The following is a 20,547-nucleotide window of genomic DNA, read 5'->3' as shown; positions in this document are numbered from 1 at the left end:
ACCAAAAAGTACAATCTAATGATCAGATCTAAAGAGAATACTGTCAGGCTACACCAGGTGTTTGAAACACAACAGAATAAGAAAAAAAAAACAAAATGTCTTAAGCCTAAAAGAAGAGAGGTGAGAGAAAGAGGGTTAAAAAAGAAAACAAAACCCTAAAATCAGTGCATAATTATACATCTTGAAAACTCTCTACTACATTCAGTCAGGCGAGTTACTCATCCTTATGATCTTGCCTTAGATAAAAGATGATCACTATACTGCTGAGAGGTTGAAAATCTTTCACAGCATATCGCACAGGCAACAGCATTATTTGGGGGTCCACGTAACGTGACAGTTGGGTCACAAGGAGAATGATCAAACCTGGAGAAGAAGAAATAATTAACAAACTAATCCCATCTAAATAGTTAAAAGGGGGGGTTTTTTTAAATGAGAAAAGATCTGTCTTTTGAAGCTGCCGGACAAAAACCCTTATCCAATCAACCTAAACTATAAAAATTCCTCTCTTCCACTATCATCAACTGTATCAGCTGAAATACCTTGCATAGAGGTGAATCTCCCTGCAGCTTACCTGTTACAAGGGTCAGTCTGCAGAGGAACCACACTGTTTTTACAAGAACTAAAAAAAGCCTCAATTTCCCAAAGACGGAATTTTTTTTTTTATTTTTACCTCCTTGCACTAGTTCTGGTTGGGATGGAGTTAATTTTCTTTGTAGCAGCTTGTACAATTGTTGCATTTTGGATTTACAAACAACAGTGTTGATAGCACAGAGATGTTTTAGTTATTGCTGAGCAGTGACTGCACAGAGTCAAGGTCTTCTCTGTTTTTCAGACTACCCCATCAGCATGGAGGCTGGGGGTAGGCAAGAAGTTGGGAGGAGACACAGCTGGGACAGTTGACCACAACAGGCCAAAGGGGCAGCCTGTAGCATAAGACACTGTGCTCAGCAATAAAAGCTGGGTGAAGGAGGAGGAAGGGCAGATAGCTGAGAAGACAAACACATCACACTCGAGCTAACTATTACATACAAAAAAGCTGTGCCTGTTTGTCTCCTTATATTGCTTTGCTTCTGCATGCAGCTTTTGTTTTACTTATTAAACTGTTTTTATCTCAGCCCAGAGTTTTCACACTTTTAGTCTTCTCATTCTCTTCCTCGTCCCAGAGAGATGAGTGAGTGAGCAGCTGTGTGAGGCTGAGTTGCCTACTGGGGTTAATCCATGACACTTCCCTCAACTTCTCACCTTACCATCTTCCCCACAAACACACTCACTAGTTAAAAGGCAGTATCTCCTGGAATTGACCACAGACACACTGAGTGCTGACTAGCAATCATCAGCTATGAACAGATGTCTGACCTATAGCTCTTGTTCCTCTTTCCATTCATTATGGGCTCTTTTTTTTTTAATCTTACCATCAAATTGTGTAAGGTAGCCTTTTGCTCTTTTTCAAGTTTGAATGAAGATACTACAGAACTGGAGAACAGAAATCTTGTTTCTCAAAAAATCCATGTATTACAAAACGCTCAACAAGAAATAAATTCTGAATGGAAAAAAACAAACAACTTCCCTACCCACCCAAAAAACCCAAACCAAAACAACAAAAAAACCCCTATGAAGTTCATCACATCATCTATATAAATTGTGTAACATATTAATTGGCTCTCAAAATGGAACTTCATCAGTACAGGCAGTTTAAAGTAGACTTGATGCTGATGTCCTAAGTTAGAGCATATTCTTTCATTATGATATCTTGCACTGAGCTCTTGTACTATGTCCTTACCTTTGAAGGTGACCTAGAAGAAGATGTACATTATCAAACTCTCTGTTGCAATGCATCACAGGGCAGTGTTTGGGACTGCTGTTGACTTGTGGCTGAGCTGCCCTCTTACAAGCACCCCTTCTTCCACCATTAACAGAGCCTGGTTTCAGACCTGTGTTATAAAACAATGTACTTAACCAGAACCTAAATTATAGAGGCTTAAGAAAACAAACAAAATAACACATAACCCTAAAGCATTTAAAAATCAAGTTACAGTGATTCTTAAAAGCAAACTAACAATGTACAATCCTACTCAGGAAGTCTGCTCTTTCATTTTCTTCAATTCCCAGCAGTGTAACTTTTTAAGCACTTTCACACCCTTTGTCGAGGTACTATTTGAAATTCACTAAACATCCTTAAGTTACACTTACTCATGTAGACACCTTCCTAAGCAGCAGTTCAATAGTAGTATTTTTTCTTCCTAGCAGCTTCTTTTATAAAAATTGTTAACATTGCCTTAGTGATTTCTAGATTTTGTATCTTACATTTCCTAAACAGTAAAGCATTAGAAGAATGGATTTTATGGAAATGAGTGTTTAAGAACTTTCAAATGCCATATGCTAGCAAAGTTAATATTGTAGGATTAGGTTATGCACATGGCACCTGCAAGCTCAATGCAATTATCACGTGTTCTGTTCTCCAACTCAGGATTTAGAAACCATCACTGAAACTTAGCTTCCTACTCTTACCTGGCATTTTTAACCACTGGTCCACACATAACCTTGCAGCTTCTGTATCACTATGTTCCCGAATAAATTCTAATTCTTGCAACCCGTGAGCATATTGGGAATCAACCTTCTCCTGCGAGAGAAAAACATACCAGGCAAGGTGGTGATCAAATTCTTTTTAAAAAAAATGAAAGATTAGGTATGTATCCCAAAACTTACATATGGGTTTCTAAAAACACAAGGAAAAAACCCCCCAAATAACAACAAAACCCACACCCACAAAAGCCTAAAGTAGGGGAAAAATAAAATCTTACAACTTGATTCATTTCTATTTACCACAATAAAGATAGAACATAAGGGCAATAAAAAAATTTAAAAAACAGTAAATTTTTCCCCCAAAGCAAGAGCTACATCTTGCGTCAATTAATTTACTTTTACTGAAACTACTGAAGTTTCTGTAGCATGTACATAAGATTATAATCTTATCAAGAGAAACAAATAATCACGAAGTTTTAAACAAGCAGCACAAAATCATTATTGAAACCAAAGAGTCTGTTCCACTGACAAGGAAAAAACCTGGCATCTTCACTTTGAAAACTAAATTTAATTCTGCAAGTTGCATTAACTGATGAGAAGTAAAGAGTCACCCAGGAGGAAAATATTCATCTTTAACAAAGGATTTTTTAGCTTTCATTCTCAAAGTACATTGAAAGTTACATAGTTATCTCTGACTCCACTTGACACATGGAAAACTGTATGTGGAAACATTAACAGATTGCCAAATTCTCAGCAGACGAGACAGGAGAGGGATGTAGGCTTCTGGACTTCAAGGCTACCTTGGACTATATCCAACATCCTTTTACTCTGTTGTATTACAGTTGCATAGTCTAGTGTAGAATATAAAAACCTGTAACTGTAGTACAATCATGTGACTTTAAAAGTGTTGAGAAAATTAGGCTGGAAAGACAGTATGTTCCACAAATACTGAATTTGACTCTGTTCCTGTTCAATTTCATGAAGTTCTTGTAATCCCATTCCTTCAAGCGGTCCAAGTTCCCACCGAGAGCAGCCCTTCCATTAAGCCCACTGACTGCATCTCCCAGTTTGTAATAGAAATAAAAAGTACAAGCCTTTCAAATCGCTGCCCAATGCAATTAACAGGATTCAACTTTAAAATTATGCCTTAAACACAGAAAGTTGTATCACATTATAAAATATTACTCAATACAGAAATTTAACGTGGTAAACAGTTTCCCAAAAATCTCAGTCAAAAGCAAGTAAATGAGTAGGCTTGCTGCATGGTTGTTTGTGATAACTCTTATTTTTCAATTACTCAGCAAGAGTAACTGATGTTAAGGTTCCTCTGCTATATATACAAACAAGAGAAAAAGTTTTTGCCATTGATTTTCACGAATTTTGTTTTCTCCCATCCTCAGGAACTGCAATAAGACTAGCAAATTTATCAGTTAAAAGCCACTGAAGAGACAAAGTCTGTATTGTGTTTTGAATGATGCCACAGAAGCCTAGTTGCTAGTTCCAGGTCTGGCTCACCAATCTTTTTATTTATTTAGTAGTGAAAACAAAGACACTTGTGACTACAAGACCTTTATGATGCAATTCTACCAAAACAAAATACTCTCAATACCTTAAAGGCTTTGTTTTTCTCTTCTTTTTGCTGCTTCTCTACTTCAACATGTCGTGCCAGACGATCCAGGGTTGACGCAACTCGTTCTTTCTGATAGTCAACGTGATCCTTACGCTTAGAAGGTCTCTACAATTGAAAAACACTTATTTGGTGACTACGTAACAGGCACTAATAAAGTGAAAAGTGATGCCCAAGCATCAGGACATAATTCAGTACAGATACTCTCATCCTAAGTTCCATGATCTACCTTGCTAGTTTTCTCTTCCTATTTATCAACATCTGTAACTTCTATTAAAAAAGCAGTTAAAACAACTCTCTACACATTCAAGGCAATTCAACATAAACATTAGCCTCACCAAAGCAGTAGACGAACATGGATGATTGTGCTGGGTGTCCTAGAAGTCTCCAACAAATGAAAAATTAAGTAAATTATTTTAAGTAAGTAAACAAAATATCTACTGATTTGAAAGCCAACATGCAGACCACCTGAAAAACTGAGAACTGACACAATTATTGCTCTAACTACTATCTTCAGAAAGGCAGATCATTAGCTTTTTCTAGCATAAGGGATAGGCCATACACTGTAATTTGCTCCTATTACACAACTAGCTCTAGCAATCAACACCATAGAGTCAGCATGTGAATATACAGAAGATCCACCTTTCCTTAAGCACCAGTATTATTAGAAACATCCTCTACAGTAACACTGTAAAACACAAGTCAAGAGATGGCTACTGCTGCCAAAACCAACTTTAGTAGGGTTACTCACTGCCTCTCTCCAAGGCCCTACAGAGCAGGCACAATAAGATCAGGGGATAAAACAGAGCCTGCTGCTGACTCATACAGTCTTAGGAGGGATTATGAAGGATTAGGTAGAGATAAAACCAGCCTGTCATTGGAATAAGGTCCTCCAACCTACACATTTTTCTTAAAAAGTTATTTTAGAAAGAAAAGGCCTGGGAGTAGACCAGATACATTTGCAGGCTACAAACTGGACACACAGACTTCTGAGGCTGCTTGTAAAGTGATATTTTTCTTCAGCACACTCGCTAACATGACTGAAAGACAAATAAAAGTTCCAAGCCCATTTCAAGGAGGCAAAAAACAGCTCTGGAAAAAAATGGAAGTGCTGGCATTCTTGCCTTCCACTCAACAGTAGGAAAAAAAAAAATCAAAATACTTAAATGTTATTTATTTAATTATTACTTGTTAAAAATACCTCTAATAAGGTTTTTGTGAAAAGTAACTGATAGGAAAAAATACAGAAGAGCAATTATTTTATTCAACTGAGATGTCCTAAAATACATTACAACATACTCACGTGAACATAAGAACTGCTGTTAGGTTCTTCATCTTCACTGCTGACAAGATCGATACATTCAAGTACAGGTCTTAAAGGTCCTTCCTGGAATAAAGTATTAAAACACACACACACAAAAGCACTGAATCGTTGTCCTTCGAGATAAAATGTTCCATACATTATAGTACATTGTCAGCATTAGCACTTCACCAAGGTTTCAAGAGAGTGCAGTAAAGGAAATTCTGGCATGAGAACTTTTCCACTAAACAGACTATTCCACAAAATTGGTAAAACATGCAAACAAGTATTCAAAAATAATCTGATACACAGATATCAAGTAGAAAAAAATCAAATTAATAATCTGGACTTGCCTAATAACATTATATTCTTCACCTTCTCAATCAACTCAGACCTACATTTTTAAAGATACTCAACCTGTGCCATTAATTCAATGGTAATAGGGTAGCAGCCTGTTACCAAGATAGGAACAGCCTCAGATTTTACTATGCAATGTTAAATGTTTTCTTCTTTCAGGGTTTTTTTCGCTTTGTTTTTAAAAACACAAATTCGATTCCAAAAGCGTGATGGCCTAATCTTGGCTGGACACCAGGTGCCCACCAAGCCACTCTATCACTCGCCTCCTCAGCAGACCAAGGTTGGGGACAAAACAAGATGAAAAAAAATCCTCCTGGGTCAAGGTCAAGGCAGTTTAATAAAGCAAAAGCAAATGCCACATGTGGAAGCAAAGGAAAACAAAAGATTTATTCTCTGCTTCCCATCATCACGCAACGACCAGCCACTTCCCAAGGGCTTCAGCACACACAACAGCTGCTCCATAAGACAAATGATGTAATAGCGAATCACAGAATGGTTTGGGTTGTAAGGGACCTTAAAGATCACCTCGTTCCAACCCGTCTGTCATGGGCAGGGGTGCCCACTTTATCAGGTTGCTCATGCCACTGTCCTTTTCCTTAGCTTTTATTACTGAGTAGACATTATATGGTACAAATATCCCTTTGGTCAGTTTGGGTCAGCTGTCCTGGCTATGCCTCTCCCAAAACCTTGCCCATCCCATGCTTACTGATGAGAGGGGAAGGTTGGGGAGTGCCTTGATGCTGAGGAAGCTCTGCTCAGCAGTAACCAAAACACTGCTGTGTTATCAACACCTTTCTATTCACCAATGCACAGCACAGCACTGTGAGGGTTCCTATGGGGAAAATGAACTTCATCTCAGCCAGACCTAATAAACAAGAAATTAAACTCCTTGGGCATTTCAAACATTAAGAAAGTGGGAAACAGTTCATACACATTTAAGCCCTGAAGATTACTCCTCTCTGAGCAGATATTCCACAGACAGGTCACAAGTGTTTTCTCTGTATTGGAATCACAATGAGGCGGAGGTCATTTTATTTTAAAAGCAAACACATTTTACCCATTCACACCACATACTCAGAAGCACAAAGACACATGTCCAAACAGTCTGTCCAGCACTCAGTTTCAAAGATATACATCCAGGAAGCCTTGTCAGGACTCCATGCAGGAATATGGAGGCCCAACAACCCTGGCTATCAACAAATACTCAGGTCTTCTCTATTCTTCCTAGCTTGACAGCCATATGCTTCTTTTGCATGCATATTTCCCATCTTTTGTCCCTCTTTTCCATTCCCTCTGTGAGTCACTAAAGGTTACTGACTGGTTTTGTCTCTTCCTTAGGATGTCTCCAATTCACTCTCCAATCATACCAATTTTACCCTTTCTAGTACAAGTTTCCAGTAGAGAGTACAATGTTGGAACAAACATAAAAAAGCAAACATAGAAGAAAAACTGGAGTCAGCAATCCAAACTAAGCACATAGGCTGTAAATTTTTTAAAGAAGATGTACTAAATAACATGTGGAGCTACATCCATACTCACTGCTCTAAGTCTTCAGTTTTTAAAGGCAAAAAAAGCAGCACTATGTCCATATAACATGATGTCATGCAAAAAAACCCCAAACCTGTATCATGCTAGAGCATCATCACATGCCAACTAAATAATCAGTATAATGAACATGAAACAGAATGAGTAAGTCCACATACACCAAACAAAAATATTCCTAGTGACCCTAACTCATACCCATGATCACACGTGTTTGTATCTTCAATGAGAGGCAAAGCAAACTAAAATCTTCACGTGCCACAGAAAGATTCTGCACATAGATGCAGATTCTGAAAGTTATTATCTAGCTTCAAAGAAATAAACGAAAATCAAAGATAAGTTTATTTTTTTTGTAATGCCGGGGTGATGGTTTGGTTTTTTGTTGGTTTTTTTTTTTTGTTTTAAACCTGTACATGCAGTGTCACCTAAATCATGACAGAGTTTTTGACCAAACTACAGTATTAGCCGTTTGTCTGGCAATATATCTGGCAGATACCACAGAGCTGTTATATACTCCATATTTATGCTTTATTTCTTAGAAAGTTAAGTTTTCCAGGCAGAAGAAGGACTTACAGTACCCAGCAGACTGACTTCTTGAAGAGGTACAGTAACATCTCTGCCACATATTTAGCAGTTTCTTCAAGATATTAGCAGTGAACCACACAGGGCAGGCTAGGAAGACTTACTGCCTCATGAGAAGTAGTGGAGAGAAAAGCAGCGTGCAATCCTCTCTACTGCTCTTATTGCGTCTCATTCTTTACATTGTTCCACCTTTCAAGGCAGTAAAGCTGTTCAGCTGGCCAGGCATAAACAATCACCAGGGAGGAAGAGGAATGATATCTTGGACAGATAACAAAAGCTTATATGAATCAAGCTGCAGGCCTCAAATTACCCCAAAAGAGTGCTTAATTTTTTAGGATTAAATAAACATAATGTGGTTTTCTAAATGAAATACAAAAAAAATCCATTACAGTTTTGTTTCTGTAGAAACTGACAGTCTCTGTACAACTTTTAAGAAATTAAATCTTTATTAAACAGCTGTTAACAAGTTAGAGTTCAGACCACCTGACTATCCAATCAGCTTAATAATGTGTTTTGAAATGTTCAGTTCTGATCCTAACAGCTGTACCTTCTTCAAAGGCAGAGATTTCCCCTATTTGTGTTTATTTACTCTCTGGGTTCAGTAACTAAATAGAACTTACAAAACTGACAGCTGAAATGCAGAATAACTTGGTTTCAAGTCTAGGAAGCTCTAATGACAAGAACAGTAAATTTAATGCAAGTAATATTACACTTGTTTAAACGCTGTTTGCACACATGAAATGTTCTTTTTTCCTATCAAATTCTGTGCCTTTTTCTATTCAATTTTTGCATAATGCTCACCTCCACACAGGATGAGCCTCAAATTCAAAGTTATGAGAATTTGAATTACTTTGGTTTTTTCCAACTGGTTCAACTAAATAGTAATGCCAACACTGAGGATTCCATCACCGTTGGAGAGCTAAGAAACTGTGGATCAGATAGCTTTGTCCAGTTCTTTGTAACTCCCCACAAGATTAGCACCACCAGCTAAATAGCATCTTGGCATAAAAGAGCCTCAGATTACAGAAAAACAACATGCTCTCAATGAACAGCTGAAAGCTGGGGCCTCTCTAGCTGACTATACTGGCATACCTGGCACCCAGAAAGACATCAAGTACTAAGAGCTCAGATGCACTAGCACTAAGATACGCTCAGTCTTCACATCTTGTAAGCACGTCCTTCACATTCAAACAAACAAACAAAAATATCAAAACCCGAATACAAAACAAGCAAAGAAAACCAAAACCCCAACCAACCAAAAACACCCCAACCATTCTCCACTCCTCAATTACTTCTCTAAATAATCTTCAAAAGCCACTCTTCTCACCGACCAACAGCAATGCCACAGAGCTACCAACAAAAAAAAAAATCGCACCTTTTTCAGTTAGTAGAAGAATTTCTAGGTTTTTAAGTCTCCAGGCAGCTGTGGCATCTCTACTGTTATTCACAGCTTTGCCTGAAAGCATTAGCATTAAATCAACAAAACTGTAATTTCACTATGCTACACAAAATACCAATTTTAACTGTTGATATAATCAAAACTGTTTAATTGGCAACTGGTAAAGATGGAGCTTCATATTCATCTCCAAAGACCGTCTTCTCAAGGACTTCTGTGAAGCTCATTTTTACTGCCTCCAGAAGTTTTCTCCAAAAGCCCTAAACTGTGGTCTCGTTCTCCCCCTCCCTCATTTCACTCAGTCTTTGGGTAATCAGGCCTAGCTAAAAGACACCTTGTCCATCATGCAAGGTGTTTTATTTGTTCAGTTTTTAGCTTTAAGTGCATTCAGACCAAATACCTAGTTTACTTAAACAGCACAATTAAACTTTTGCATAATTATACACACACTAGCATACAGAAAACATGAAACTAGCTTTGATGTATGCAACCACAAACTTATCTTTGACAAATATTTATAAGAGCATAAATTGTGTATACACTATGTAAACACACTTATCATAGAACAAGTTTACAATAAAATAAATTTTAAAAATTGACACAAGTAGTACTATTTGGGCTCTAAATTTGTGCCCTAACAGACGTCCAACTTCAAGACTGAGTAACTGACCAACATTGCGAACCAACAAACACTTATGAAGTTTTGATTTCTATAACCTAGTAAATACAAAAATTCAAGTCCTTGGTTAACTTGAGTGCAAAAATAAAAGTTCTACTTCGGAGATGCTTCCTAACACCACTACCATTTTATTCAGCTCCTGCTGCAATACAACTAAAAGCCAGAGAGACAAATACTTTAGTTGAATATCTAATATTTAACATCTCAGGGAGAAAGGAAGCAAAATATTTAAATGGTAGCTACTGTATTTTAGTGAATCACTTGATTTGGTGTATTAACTAATTCCCCTCTAAGTCCAATGCTTTTGGTGCAAACCGTGGAAACTTGAGTTATCTATCTACTTAAGTGCTACAGACCCCATTACATCTGTGAATTTCTTCACTCTTGCCTTATCCTTCCCAAGAAAACAAAATGGGGGCAAGACCATCCTATCTTAAGAAACTAGGAATAACAGCTTGCATTGCAGATTAAATTATATTTTTCTGCTGGTATGCATAACTTAGAATGTAATGAAGTGGACAAAATACATTGTAATGACAAAGTAAAAGGTGGGAAATTAAGTAAGAATAGTTTTAAGTTTTCTGGATGAGGATTAAACTGACTGTAAAAGCTAAAAGACTCTGGCAGCAGCAGAGATTGCTTTTGCTCCATCAAATGAGGACTTTTTGTCCTCAAACACCCTAATACAGTGAAGGAAATGGAAAAAAGAAAACAAAACAAGGAAAACCAAACCAAAGAAACAAAAAAACCCACACCAAAACCACACCCAGCTGTCAAGAAGAAAAAAAAAAGGGGGGGAAGAAAAACAAGAGATCACATGGCTTACAACTAATTGTTGTCTATTAAAATGAACACAGGTTGAAATACCTCAGTAGCTTCTCTAATTCAATTTATACAGTACCATCTTGTGCACTGGGTCTTTAGGACATGGACGCAATCGGGTAGCATCCACATGCAACATTTATAGAGACTACACACTTCCAGCCATACACATTATTATATGGAAACAATGATCTAAAGCTAGCCAAATAGTCTGGAAATCCTTTTGAAAAGTCTGAAGTCATCCTCACTCGGAGCAAAGGAGAGATCTGAGGACACATTGCTGACATTAGGTGCTGGCCAGGGTCACATGCCTTTCCCCATGTATTCATCAATGACAACGGTAAGCTTCTCACCCCAGGATATAAATCCTGCAAAAGACTAAGCACAGTCATCTTCTTATATCTAGCAGTGTCTCTTGGAAGCAACTGTCACTGGGACCACAAAGGATCTGTATTATCCACAGGCAAAGCCAAGAAAATAAAAAGAAAGTAGTTAGAAGTGTTGATTTTAGTTCTTTTCTTTCAGTTCTCTTTCAGTTACTGCTCCTGGTGCTCCAGCAGCCCTTCAATCATTATGCATCCCAAGCTATACTAGCTTCCTCATTCTTTGCCCAGTTTGAAGAAAATGAAGCTTTTACAATGATGATAAAAGAATTATGGAATGGTTTGGGTTGGAAGGGTCCTTGAAGATCATCAAGTACCGATCCACCTGCCGTGGGCAGGGACACCTTTCACTAGACCAGGTTTCCCAGAGCCCCATCCAACCTGGCCTTGAACACTTGCAGAGATGGGGCATCCACAACTTCTCTGGGCAACCTGTTACAAAGCCTCACTGCCTGCACAGTAAAAAACTTCTTCCTAATATCTAATCTAAATCTACTCTCAGTTTGAAGCCATTTCCCCTGGTCCTGTCACTACATGCTCTTGTAAATAGTCCCTTTCCATCCTTCTTACAGGCTGCCTTCAGGTACTGGAAGGCCACAACTAGGTCACCCTGAAACCTTCTCTTTTCCAGGCTGAACAATCTCAATTTTTTTAGTCTTTCCTCACAGGAGAGGTGTTCCATCCCTCTAATCAACTTAGTGGCCCTCCTCTGGTCTCACTCCAACAGGTCAATGTCCTTCCCGTGCTGGGGACCTCAGAGCTGGATGCAGCACTTCAGGTGGTGTGGAGTGAGGGGACAGAATCCCCTCCTTTGACCTGATGACCATGCTGCTTTTGATGCAGCCTAGCATACAGCTGACTTTCTAGGCTGCAAGCCCACACTGCCAGTTCATTTACCAACACCCCAAATCCTCTGCTGCAGACACACATGAATGCTTGTATGTATATAATGAACTTTGAACTCACTAGTTAATTTTGACCAAATCAACTACAAGATTAAGAAGTCTCTGAGATATTCAACTACTTAAAAATCCTTCATACTCGAGCATCTAAATACCCCTGCAGAAAAAGTCTGTATATTGAACCTAGGCTTTAAACAAGCACCATATAAAATAGAGCAGGAAAAAAATCTAGTTATTGTTCAGTATATTGTTCAAAAATGAGACAAATCCACAGGAAATCAGCCATTAATAATCTTGGCATCAATTAATCACTTGATCTTATTCATATGACTTGTTCCTTCAAGAAAAACATCTTTAGATGTGTACATGTGGCACCTAGGATATGGTTTAGTGATGGACTTAGCATTGCTGGGTTAACAGTTGGGTCAATTGGGGACATGGTTTAGTGGTGTACTTCGTAGTGCTGGGTTAACAGTTGGAGTCAACGATCTTAACAGTCTTTCCCAACCTAAAAAAACTGTGTTCCTATGTAACCCTGCAATTTAGCACCACTTCACTGATGACAGATTGAGTCCAGAACACAAGCAGCATGAAAATATTCTGCTTTTCTTGGACATCCAATAGATAAAAGTGTCTTGAAGTTACTGACATGTTTTACGTGAATGTATTAGATTACCTGTTGTACTGTAGCTACTATAGAGTGCTTCACACCTTGAGAGGACTGTTTAAGGCCGCTAACCTGTAATTTCCTCCCTCTTCTTCTAAACCAAGTACAGTGTTTTTAACATTGTTTTGCTTTATTCCATTAAGTTAAGCGGGACTATTCATGTAGCAAAATGCTATGCAACGATTACCAAAGTCCTCTACAGTGACTTCTTATATATGTAATTGATCACTGTAATTCCCCACTGACCTGTTGGGATACTCCAGTCCATATTCTCTCTGTAGGACCAACTGACATAATCTTATACTCTTTCAAGAAAGGGCACATAAATCTTTAAGATCAACTTGTTATCTGACACAGAGGTTCACAAATCAAATTATCTTTAAATGCAAGAGTAATGCTTTCCATAAAAATGTAATCACCATCAACAGAGTAAACAAAGTCCCCCTCCTGTATAACTGGACTACTGAGAATGTATTAATTACAACAAGCAGTGTGCTTCCAGTACAAGATCTACTTACTCCAACAAACTCAATCTCGTCTTCACTTTCAGAAGCTGGTGATTTACTCCTGTGAAGGCTGACAGAGCTATGAGACTCCATTATCTAAACAGACAGAAACCAAAACATGAGACAGCATTTTATTTTTTTTCTGTAACTAAACAGCATTTTCCATTTTATGCCTGCTTTAGCTTTACAGTCTATCTGCACTCAACAAGCCTGTCTCTCATTCACTGACAGTTATTACTGATACCCGAAGAAGCAATAAACGACTTTGACTCGAGCCACGCTGCTGTATTTTTCCAAGTATGCAAAACATGGCTTAACCTACAAAGCATACCAATACCTATACTCCTCCAGCAGCCACCGCTGCAGTGTAGCAGACCAATAACATGCTTAAGGCCGAAACCCCAGCGAGAGCCGAGGCCTGAGCTTCAGCGTAGCGGCTCCGAGGCACGACCGAGCCGGGGCGGGCCGGTAACAGCCGCGGGCGAGCTCGGCCGTTTCGAGCGGCCGCAGCTGTTTCCGCTGCTCCGGGCCGCTCTAGGACCGCGGCAGAGCCAGAGGGCTGAGCTTCGTGCTCCAAAACAAGCGCCGTCCCGCCCAGCTCCGGCGGGGCTCCGCGAACGGCGCGGAACGGCCCCGGCAGCCCTGCCCCAGCGGGCGGCGGTGCTGACTCACGTTTCTGGCCCCGCTCGGGCCCCCCGCCCCGCGGGCTCCGTTCGGCCCCGCCGGGCTGACGGTTCGGCTGCTCGCCGGGCACAGCCCCGCGGGCGCTGCGCTCAAACCGGCGGCCCCGAGCTCCGCCCCGGCCCCGCTCATTCACCGCCCCCTCCCGCAGGCACCACCGTCCCGACCTGCCGTGTCCCCGCTTCCTCTGCGGCCCGAGGGCGGCGCGGCGGGCAGGGGTGGGGCGGGAGCGCGGCGGGGCTCGCCGGGAGCGGGAGGTGCCGCCCGCTGCGCCCCGCGTTGCCCATGGCAGGTGCCTTCGCCACCGCGGCAGCGCCATGGCGCGGACCCCGCCCGAAGCTCCGGGCGCTTTCCTTCTCTCGTCTTACCTTCAGTTGCGCTCCATCGAGTTCCTGCTCGGAGGGGGAAAACCCCCATGCCGCTTCCGGGGGAGAGGGAGGAGGAAGGGCGGCCATTGGGGCTGGCAGCGGAAGGGAGGGAAGGCGGGAAAATCGCCTATCCGCCTGTCTGTGCGTGCCCAGCCCATCTCTCGGTGGTTCTATCCAGCCCAGGCATCTACAAAGATCCTTTGTGAGGATCTCACCGGAGGTGGTGCCACGGGCGCTAGTGAAGTCCAGATAAACAATGTCCATTGCTCCACTCATCTACCAGGACAATCAGTTTATCATAGAAGTTTATCAAGTTGGTCAGGCCTGATTTCCCTTTGGTAATTCCATACTGATGACTCAGTGATTTTCTTGACACTGAAGTACCTGGAAATGGTTTCTGGGAGTAGCTGCTTCATTACCTTCCCAGGGATCAGGATAAGGCTGACGGGCCTGTGGTTCTGTGTGACCTCCTTCCTGCCCCTCTTGAAGATGGAGGTGGCATTTGCTTTCCTCCAGCCTCAGGCACCTCTCCCAGTCACCATGATCAATGAAAGATTATTGAGAGTGGCCTTGCCACGACATCCATCAACTCTTGTCAGTACCTGTGTGTGCATCCTGTTAGGGCCCATTGACTTAGCATATGTCCAGTTGATCCTCTCCCACCAAGTGTTCATCTTCCTTGGTCCAGCCTTTCCCCCTGGTTTCTGGAACCTAGGATTCCTGAAGGCTGGTCTTGCTAGTAAGAACTGAGTCAAGGAAAGAATTCAGCAACTCAGCCTTTTCCATGTCCTGTGTCAGCAGGTCATCCATCTCATTTAGCAATGGGCCTACATTTTCCCTAGTCTTCCTTTTGTCACCTATGAACTTACAGAAGCCATTCTTGTTGTCTTTGACATCTGTAGCTAGATCCAATTCCAGCTGTGCTTTAGCTTTCCTAACTTCATCCCTGTATGCTTGAACAATGTTTCTATATTTCTCCCAGGTTACCCATCCTTGCTTCCACCCTTTGTATGCTTCCTTTTTGTATTTGAGTTTGACCAGGAGCTCCTTGTTCATCTACACGGGCCTCATGGCATTGTTGCCTAATTTCCTATTCACTGGGATGAACTCTTCTTGAGCTCAGAGGAAATGATCTTTAAATACTAACCAACTTCCTTGGGCCCTTTTCCCTCCAGAGCTGTACCCCATGGGACTCTTCCAAGTAGATCTTTGAAGAGCCAAAATTCACTCTCCAGGGTTGTGAGCCTGCTTTTTACACTTCCCCTCCCCTCAGGATCCTGAGCTCCACCATCTCATGGTCACTACAGCCAAGATTACCGTGAGCTTCACGTTCCCAACAATCTCCTTATTGCTATGAGGTCCAACAAAGCATTGCTTATTATTGGTCTTTGTTGACTCCTTTATGACTTGGAAGAAGTTATCAGTGCACTCCAGGAGCCTCCTGGATTGCTTATGCCCTGCTGTATAGTCCCTGCAGCAAATATATGAATGGTTGAACTCCCACATGAGAATGTGAGGCTGCTCTTATCTGTCTACCTCATCCACTTGTTCTTCCTGGTCAGGCAGCCTGTAGCAGACACCCTCTATAATGTTACCTTTACCTGTCCTCTCTTGAATCCTCCCCCATGAACTCTCATTCAGTTCCTTGTCCATCCCCAGGCGTTGCTCCATGCACTCCAACCGCTCTTTCACATAAAGGAGAACTTCCCTTGCTTGATGTCCTATCCAGTCCTACCTAAAGAGCTGGTCTCTCTTCATTCATGGGGGCCATTCCACCATGTCTCTGTGATCCCAACAAGATCATAGCCTTGCAGCTGCACACAGACTAACTTATCAAGTTTCTTCCCCGTGCTGCATGCGTTAGCATGCAGGCACTTTAGAGAGGCACCCCAGCATGTTGACTGCCTAGAAGGGGTTTGGGGGATTTCTCCATTATGATGTTTTGTAGACATTTCTTTGCTGACACTCAAAGAAGGTGAGCCCTCTTAAGCCCCATCTTATTGTTTTGTGTGTTCCTGTCACACCACCCTATGCCCTTTGCTTTTCTCTGTGTCCATCAATCCCTCACAGGGCTGCTGGTTACTCTCTCCCTCTCCCTTACTTCTTAGTTTAAAGCCTTCCTTATGTAATCAGTGATCCTACTAATAAAAATAACTTTGCCCTGCTTAGTGAGGTGGCTCTCACCTCTCTCAAGCAGACAGTGATCTACAAGCATGGTCCCATTGTCATACAGCTCAAATCTCTGTCACCAACACAGGTTCTGCAAGCAATTATTGACTTGTCCTATTAGTGCCCTTCTCCTCATTTCCCCTCACTGGCAGGGTCAAGAAAACACCACTCAGACCCCCATGCCCATGATTCTTGCTATTTATCTGCTACTACTCTCCTGCTTCCTCATGTAGTTACTTCTAGCCACCTAAAGCAAAAGTCAGTATGAATCATCTTTACTCAGTGCACTGGCTTTGAGTAAGCTGAACAGTGTAAATGTCACCTATGAGTTCTGTGTTGGTATAAAAGAGCTGCTTGCACACCCACAAAGCACTTCACTGGTGTGTGCTTATCAAATCCTATATACACAGGAGAGAAAGAATTCAGGGTTGCATGTTAAATTTTGGTGTTATGTGAGCTTTGTGAATAAACAACTATCAGTAATAACATATCATATGGTATTTAATGTAAGCGTTAATTTGGTGCACTTATTTTTCTTGAAAACATAGAGTTACTAATGTTAGTTTAAAGCCTTTTCCATATATGAATGAAAAAACAGCTTTATGACAGGAGATGGATCTACTGAACTGCTAGTTATATCTGCTAGTTATATCTACTAGTTATATACTTATTAACAAGTTCGTACAACTTAATCACCCTCGTTGAACTGTATAAACAACACTGATTTGACCAGTTTTATTTCATTGCTAAAATAATGGAAACCTGACTACCACTTGGAAAATTAAAGTCATTGTTGCAGCTTAAACTTTAATATTTTGCATTTATAACTTAAATTTGCTAACAGAATGTTGACAGCAGTCATTCTGTTTGTGGCTTGCTTTTTCATTTCTGATTCTGATTCTTGAGAATAGATAATATGAGGAGCCATAGTAACAAGTTACTAAAACAGCAAGGTGGTATTATTTTTCCAAACTTTGAGACCCTATGAAGATGACATTAATTTGAATATGAACTTTTCAGTAGTAATTGATGTAAAGGTTTACTCATGCAATGACCAATCCAAAATTCCTCCTTGTATGTAAACAATACAGTTAAGGAAAAAAAATAGCAAGGGAATTGCCATGCAATTATGTCAGCATTTCCAGCATGCTAACAAAACTCAGAACTCCAGAATTTGTGTATTTCATCTACTTCCATGGAAAGCACAGTTTTCAGACTTTGAGCCAGCTTAGGAATGTTCTTATGCAGAGCTTGTTGGGAAGGGAACAAGAGGGGAGACAAGGCGAGGAAAGGCAGGGGTTTTCATAAGCTCTTCATGAGCTAAGATCTCTTAAGTTCAAACATCCAAATGAGGTCTGGGTATCATATAGAATATGGAAGCTGTTTCTGAGCAGACTGTCTTTATAAACTCAGTAGTGCTCTCTAGCAAATAATTCCACATAGTCACTACATACTGGTCAGATTATGTGACCAATACATCTGTTCTAGAGCAGGCAGCAGTTACAAGTATTGAGGCCATGTTGCTGAGAACACGGCTGCGTTGGGCAGGACACATCTCCAGGATGAAGGACCACCGCCTCCCTAAGATTGTCTCTGGGATGAAGGACCACCGCCTCCCTAAGATCGTGCTCTGTGGTGAACTTGCCTCTGGCTGCTGCAAGAGAGGAGCCCTGAAGAGGAGATGCAAGGACTCCCTGAAACAACATCTCAGCCTTGGCCATATCGATCATCATCATTGGTCTACTCTGGCCTCCAATTGGGAGGCCTGGAGACACACCATCTATAATGCTGCTGCTTCTTTTGAGAATGCACGCAGGATCACTCTGGAGGAGAAAAGATAACGCAGAAAGAATCGTGTCTTGTCGATACCACCTAAGGAGTCTTTCCGCTGTGCCTTTTGCAACTGGACTTGTCTATCTCACATTGGCCTTTTTAGCCACCAGCGCACTTGTAGCAAGTGTGGGTAGAGTCCTTCCCAAATCTTCGTTCATGAAGCCTAGCCATGATGAGTATAAGGACACATTGTCACTATGTGTCCTTAATTATAGGGTAGGTTTAGATTAGATATTAGGAAGAACTTCTTTACTTGAAGGTGGTGAGGCACTGGAACAGGTTCCCCAGAAAAAATTGTGGATACCCCATCCCTGGAACTGTTCAAGGCCAGGTTGGATGGGGCTTTGAAAAGCTTGACCTAGTGAAAGTTGTTCCTGCCCATGACAGGGGGGCTGGAACTAGATGATCTTCAAAGCCCCTTCCAATCCAAACTATTCTACGATTCTGTGATCTGAATTCAAACATATTTAAACATTCTTGTTTCTCTCTTTGCTTCCTAAAGTAAGCGAAACATTGATTGCCCTTTTAACCATTGATTTCCCTCTTGTATCAACATGGCATACTGCCACTTATTCTTGGTCTAGGAAATTCAAGATTTTTTGACTACTATTTGTATATCCTAATAAGAGGAGACATGAACTTGACATGCATTAAACCCTCTGATTTATTCAACAGTATAGTTTTTCAGTAAGGTCTTTATCCCATTCTTCACAGATCTCAATATTCTTCCTGCCTTAGAAAGCAAGTGCTCTTTTGAGCACTTCATGATAAACAATGACCAAATTCTTTTCCATGGTAACTTTCAAATTCAATCTAATATGCACTAATAGAAATAAATAGTTCAAAATATTACTTTTAGTATTGCTTACCTTTTCAGTAGTAACTCTACAGTAATAACTCTACAGCTATTAAATTCCATACAGTCATATAGCTGTTAGTTTCTTGTGCAGTAGCCATCAGCCTTCTCCAGTTGTGAGGACTGCAACTAACATGTCCTCTGTCACTCTTATAAGAAGAATTTTACACTTTGGGACACCACACATTTACCTATCACAAATAATTTTGATTTTAGTGCAAATTTTGGGAGAAGCAGCATTATGCTTCCTGTCAGAGCTTTCTGACAGAGACTAAAATGGTTAATGGCTTAAACATTTTTGAAATCACCAAAAGACTTCTGTCCACTGTAACAAACTGCAAAGAAGCAGCTGCTCATCTACCAAAACCCACCCCTCTCTAAATATGCCTACTAATTTGGACTGCAAAGGGACCTTGAGATAAGGAGGTACCATTGACCAACTATCACAGGTGAAAGGAGAAATATGTATCCACAAGTGTAAGAGGTTGTACTGCTAATATTCGAACACCTGCAGTAACTACCAGGTGCTGTAAGAGACTGGTGCTGATGGCTCACACACTTGGATGGCTGCTTTGCTGGTGATGCACAGAGTGGCCTCCCAGGTGCAGAAGGGTGTGCATAAACTGCAGCTACAAACTGGACTCCAAGATAAGAGAAGAGGCTGATAAGAGGCAAATCCTGCAAAGTGGGATAGTCCTTCTTGTCATGCCAATGTCCTCCCTTACATCATGACTCAGCTGTAAAAACCCTCTGGGAAGTACCGAAGACATTCACATGTAGCCTGAACTGTTCATCTTGGATGATGGACCATAAGGGGGCTTGTCTGATTCAACTACAGACCTAAGTGACAGCTGAAACATCTTAGAAGGTGTCAAAGACTCGTGAAATGTCCCATGATCCAGTATTACATCATCCAGGGGAGGTACAGGGAGCGTTTCCATGTAGCCTCCACATAATATAAACCCCATGAAACCAGAGTTTTCTGGACTCTTTCCCCTCACCACTTGGCAGATACAGAGAAGACCAGAAGAAAAGGACCAAACAGATGTTGTCAGAATCTATGGAGTGGTGATATCTTTTTTCTACTTAATCTGTTTCACTGTCACTCTCACTCCTCCATCTCCTCCTTTCCCCTATCTCTCTCTCCCTCCTTGAACCCTTCATTTACTGCTAAATAAAATCCATACTATTGACTTTGGCATGTGGTCTTGCTTGCACCTTATTTCCGGCAGAGGAATCTCTCTAATAACTTTAATAATTGGATCCTAACACTCTCCCTTTCTGTTACTTCTGAGTTTCTAATCTGTGATTATCTAGGCTTCAATTTTGTGTTCTCAGAGTTTGTCAGGGTCAT

At 40.9% G+C, this 20,547-nt stretch overlaps 1 protein-coding gene across 6 annotated transcripts in view; it reads right to left on the bottom strand.

The window, feature by feature from the left end:
- ZNF451 (zinc finger protein 451) overlaps nt 1-14,614 on the bottom strand; it is a 38,521-nt gene extending 23,907 nt beyond the window's left edge. For 4 of the 6 annotated variants that reach the window (XM_051777831.1, XM_051777833.1, XM_051777832.1 and 1 more), the window contains exons 1-7: nt 14,336-14,614; nt 13,299-13,382; nt 5,454-5,537; nt 4,133-4,258; nt 2,509-2,620; nt 1,781-1,931; nt 237-363 (exon numbers count right to left, since the gene is read on the bottom strand). In XM_051777831.1, the coding sequence (XP_051633791.1) occupies nt 237-363; nt 1,781-1,931; nt 2,509-2,620; nt 4,133-4,258; nt 5,454-5,537; nt 13,299-13,382; nt 14,336-14,611 (960 nt within the window). In that variant the 5' untranslated portion in view covers nt 14,612-14,614. Of the gene's footprint in view, nt 1-236; nt 364-1,780; nt 1,932-2,508; nt 2,621-4,132; nt 4,259-5,453; nt 5,538-13,298; nt 13,383-13,623; nt 13,800-14,134; nt 14,188-14,335 lie in introns of those variants that run through there. The other 2 variants (XM_051777835.1, XM_051777834.1) reach the window with 2 other exon arrangements.
- Nucleotides 14,615-20,547: the final 5,933 nt, after the last annotated feature.

This window comes from Manacus candei, unplaced genomic scaffold (genome assembly GCF_025592945.1).
Source record: "Manacus candei isolate 608988 ecotype Guabito, Panama unplaced genomic scaffold, ASM2559294v1 h1tg000011l, whole genome shotgun sequence".
NCBI lineage: Eukaryota > Metazoa > Chordata > Aves > Passeriformes > Pipridae > Manacus > Manacus candei.
This window is presented reverse-complemented; position numbering and strand designations above follow the sequence as displayed.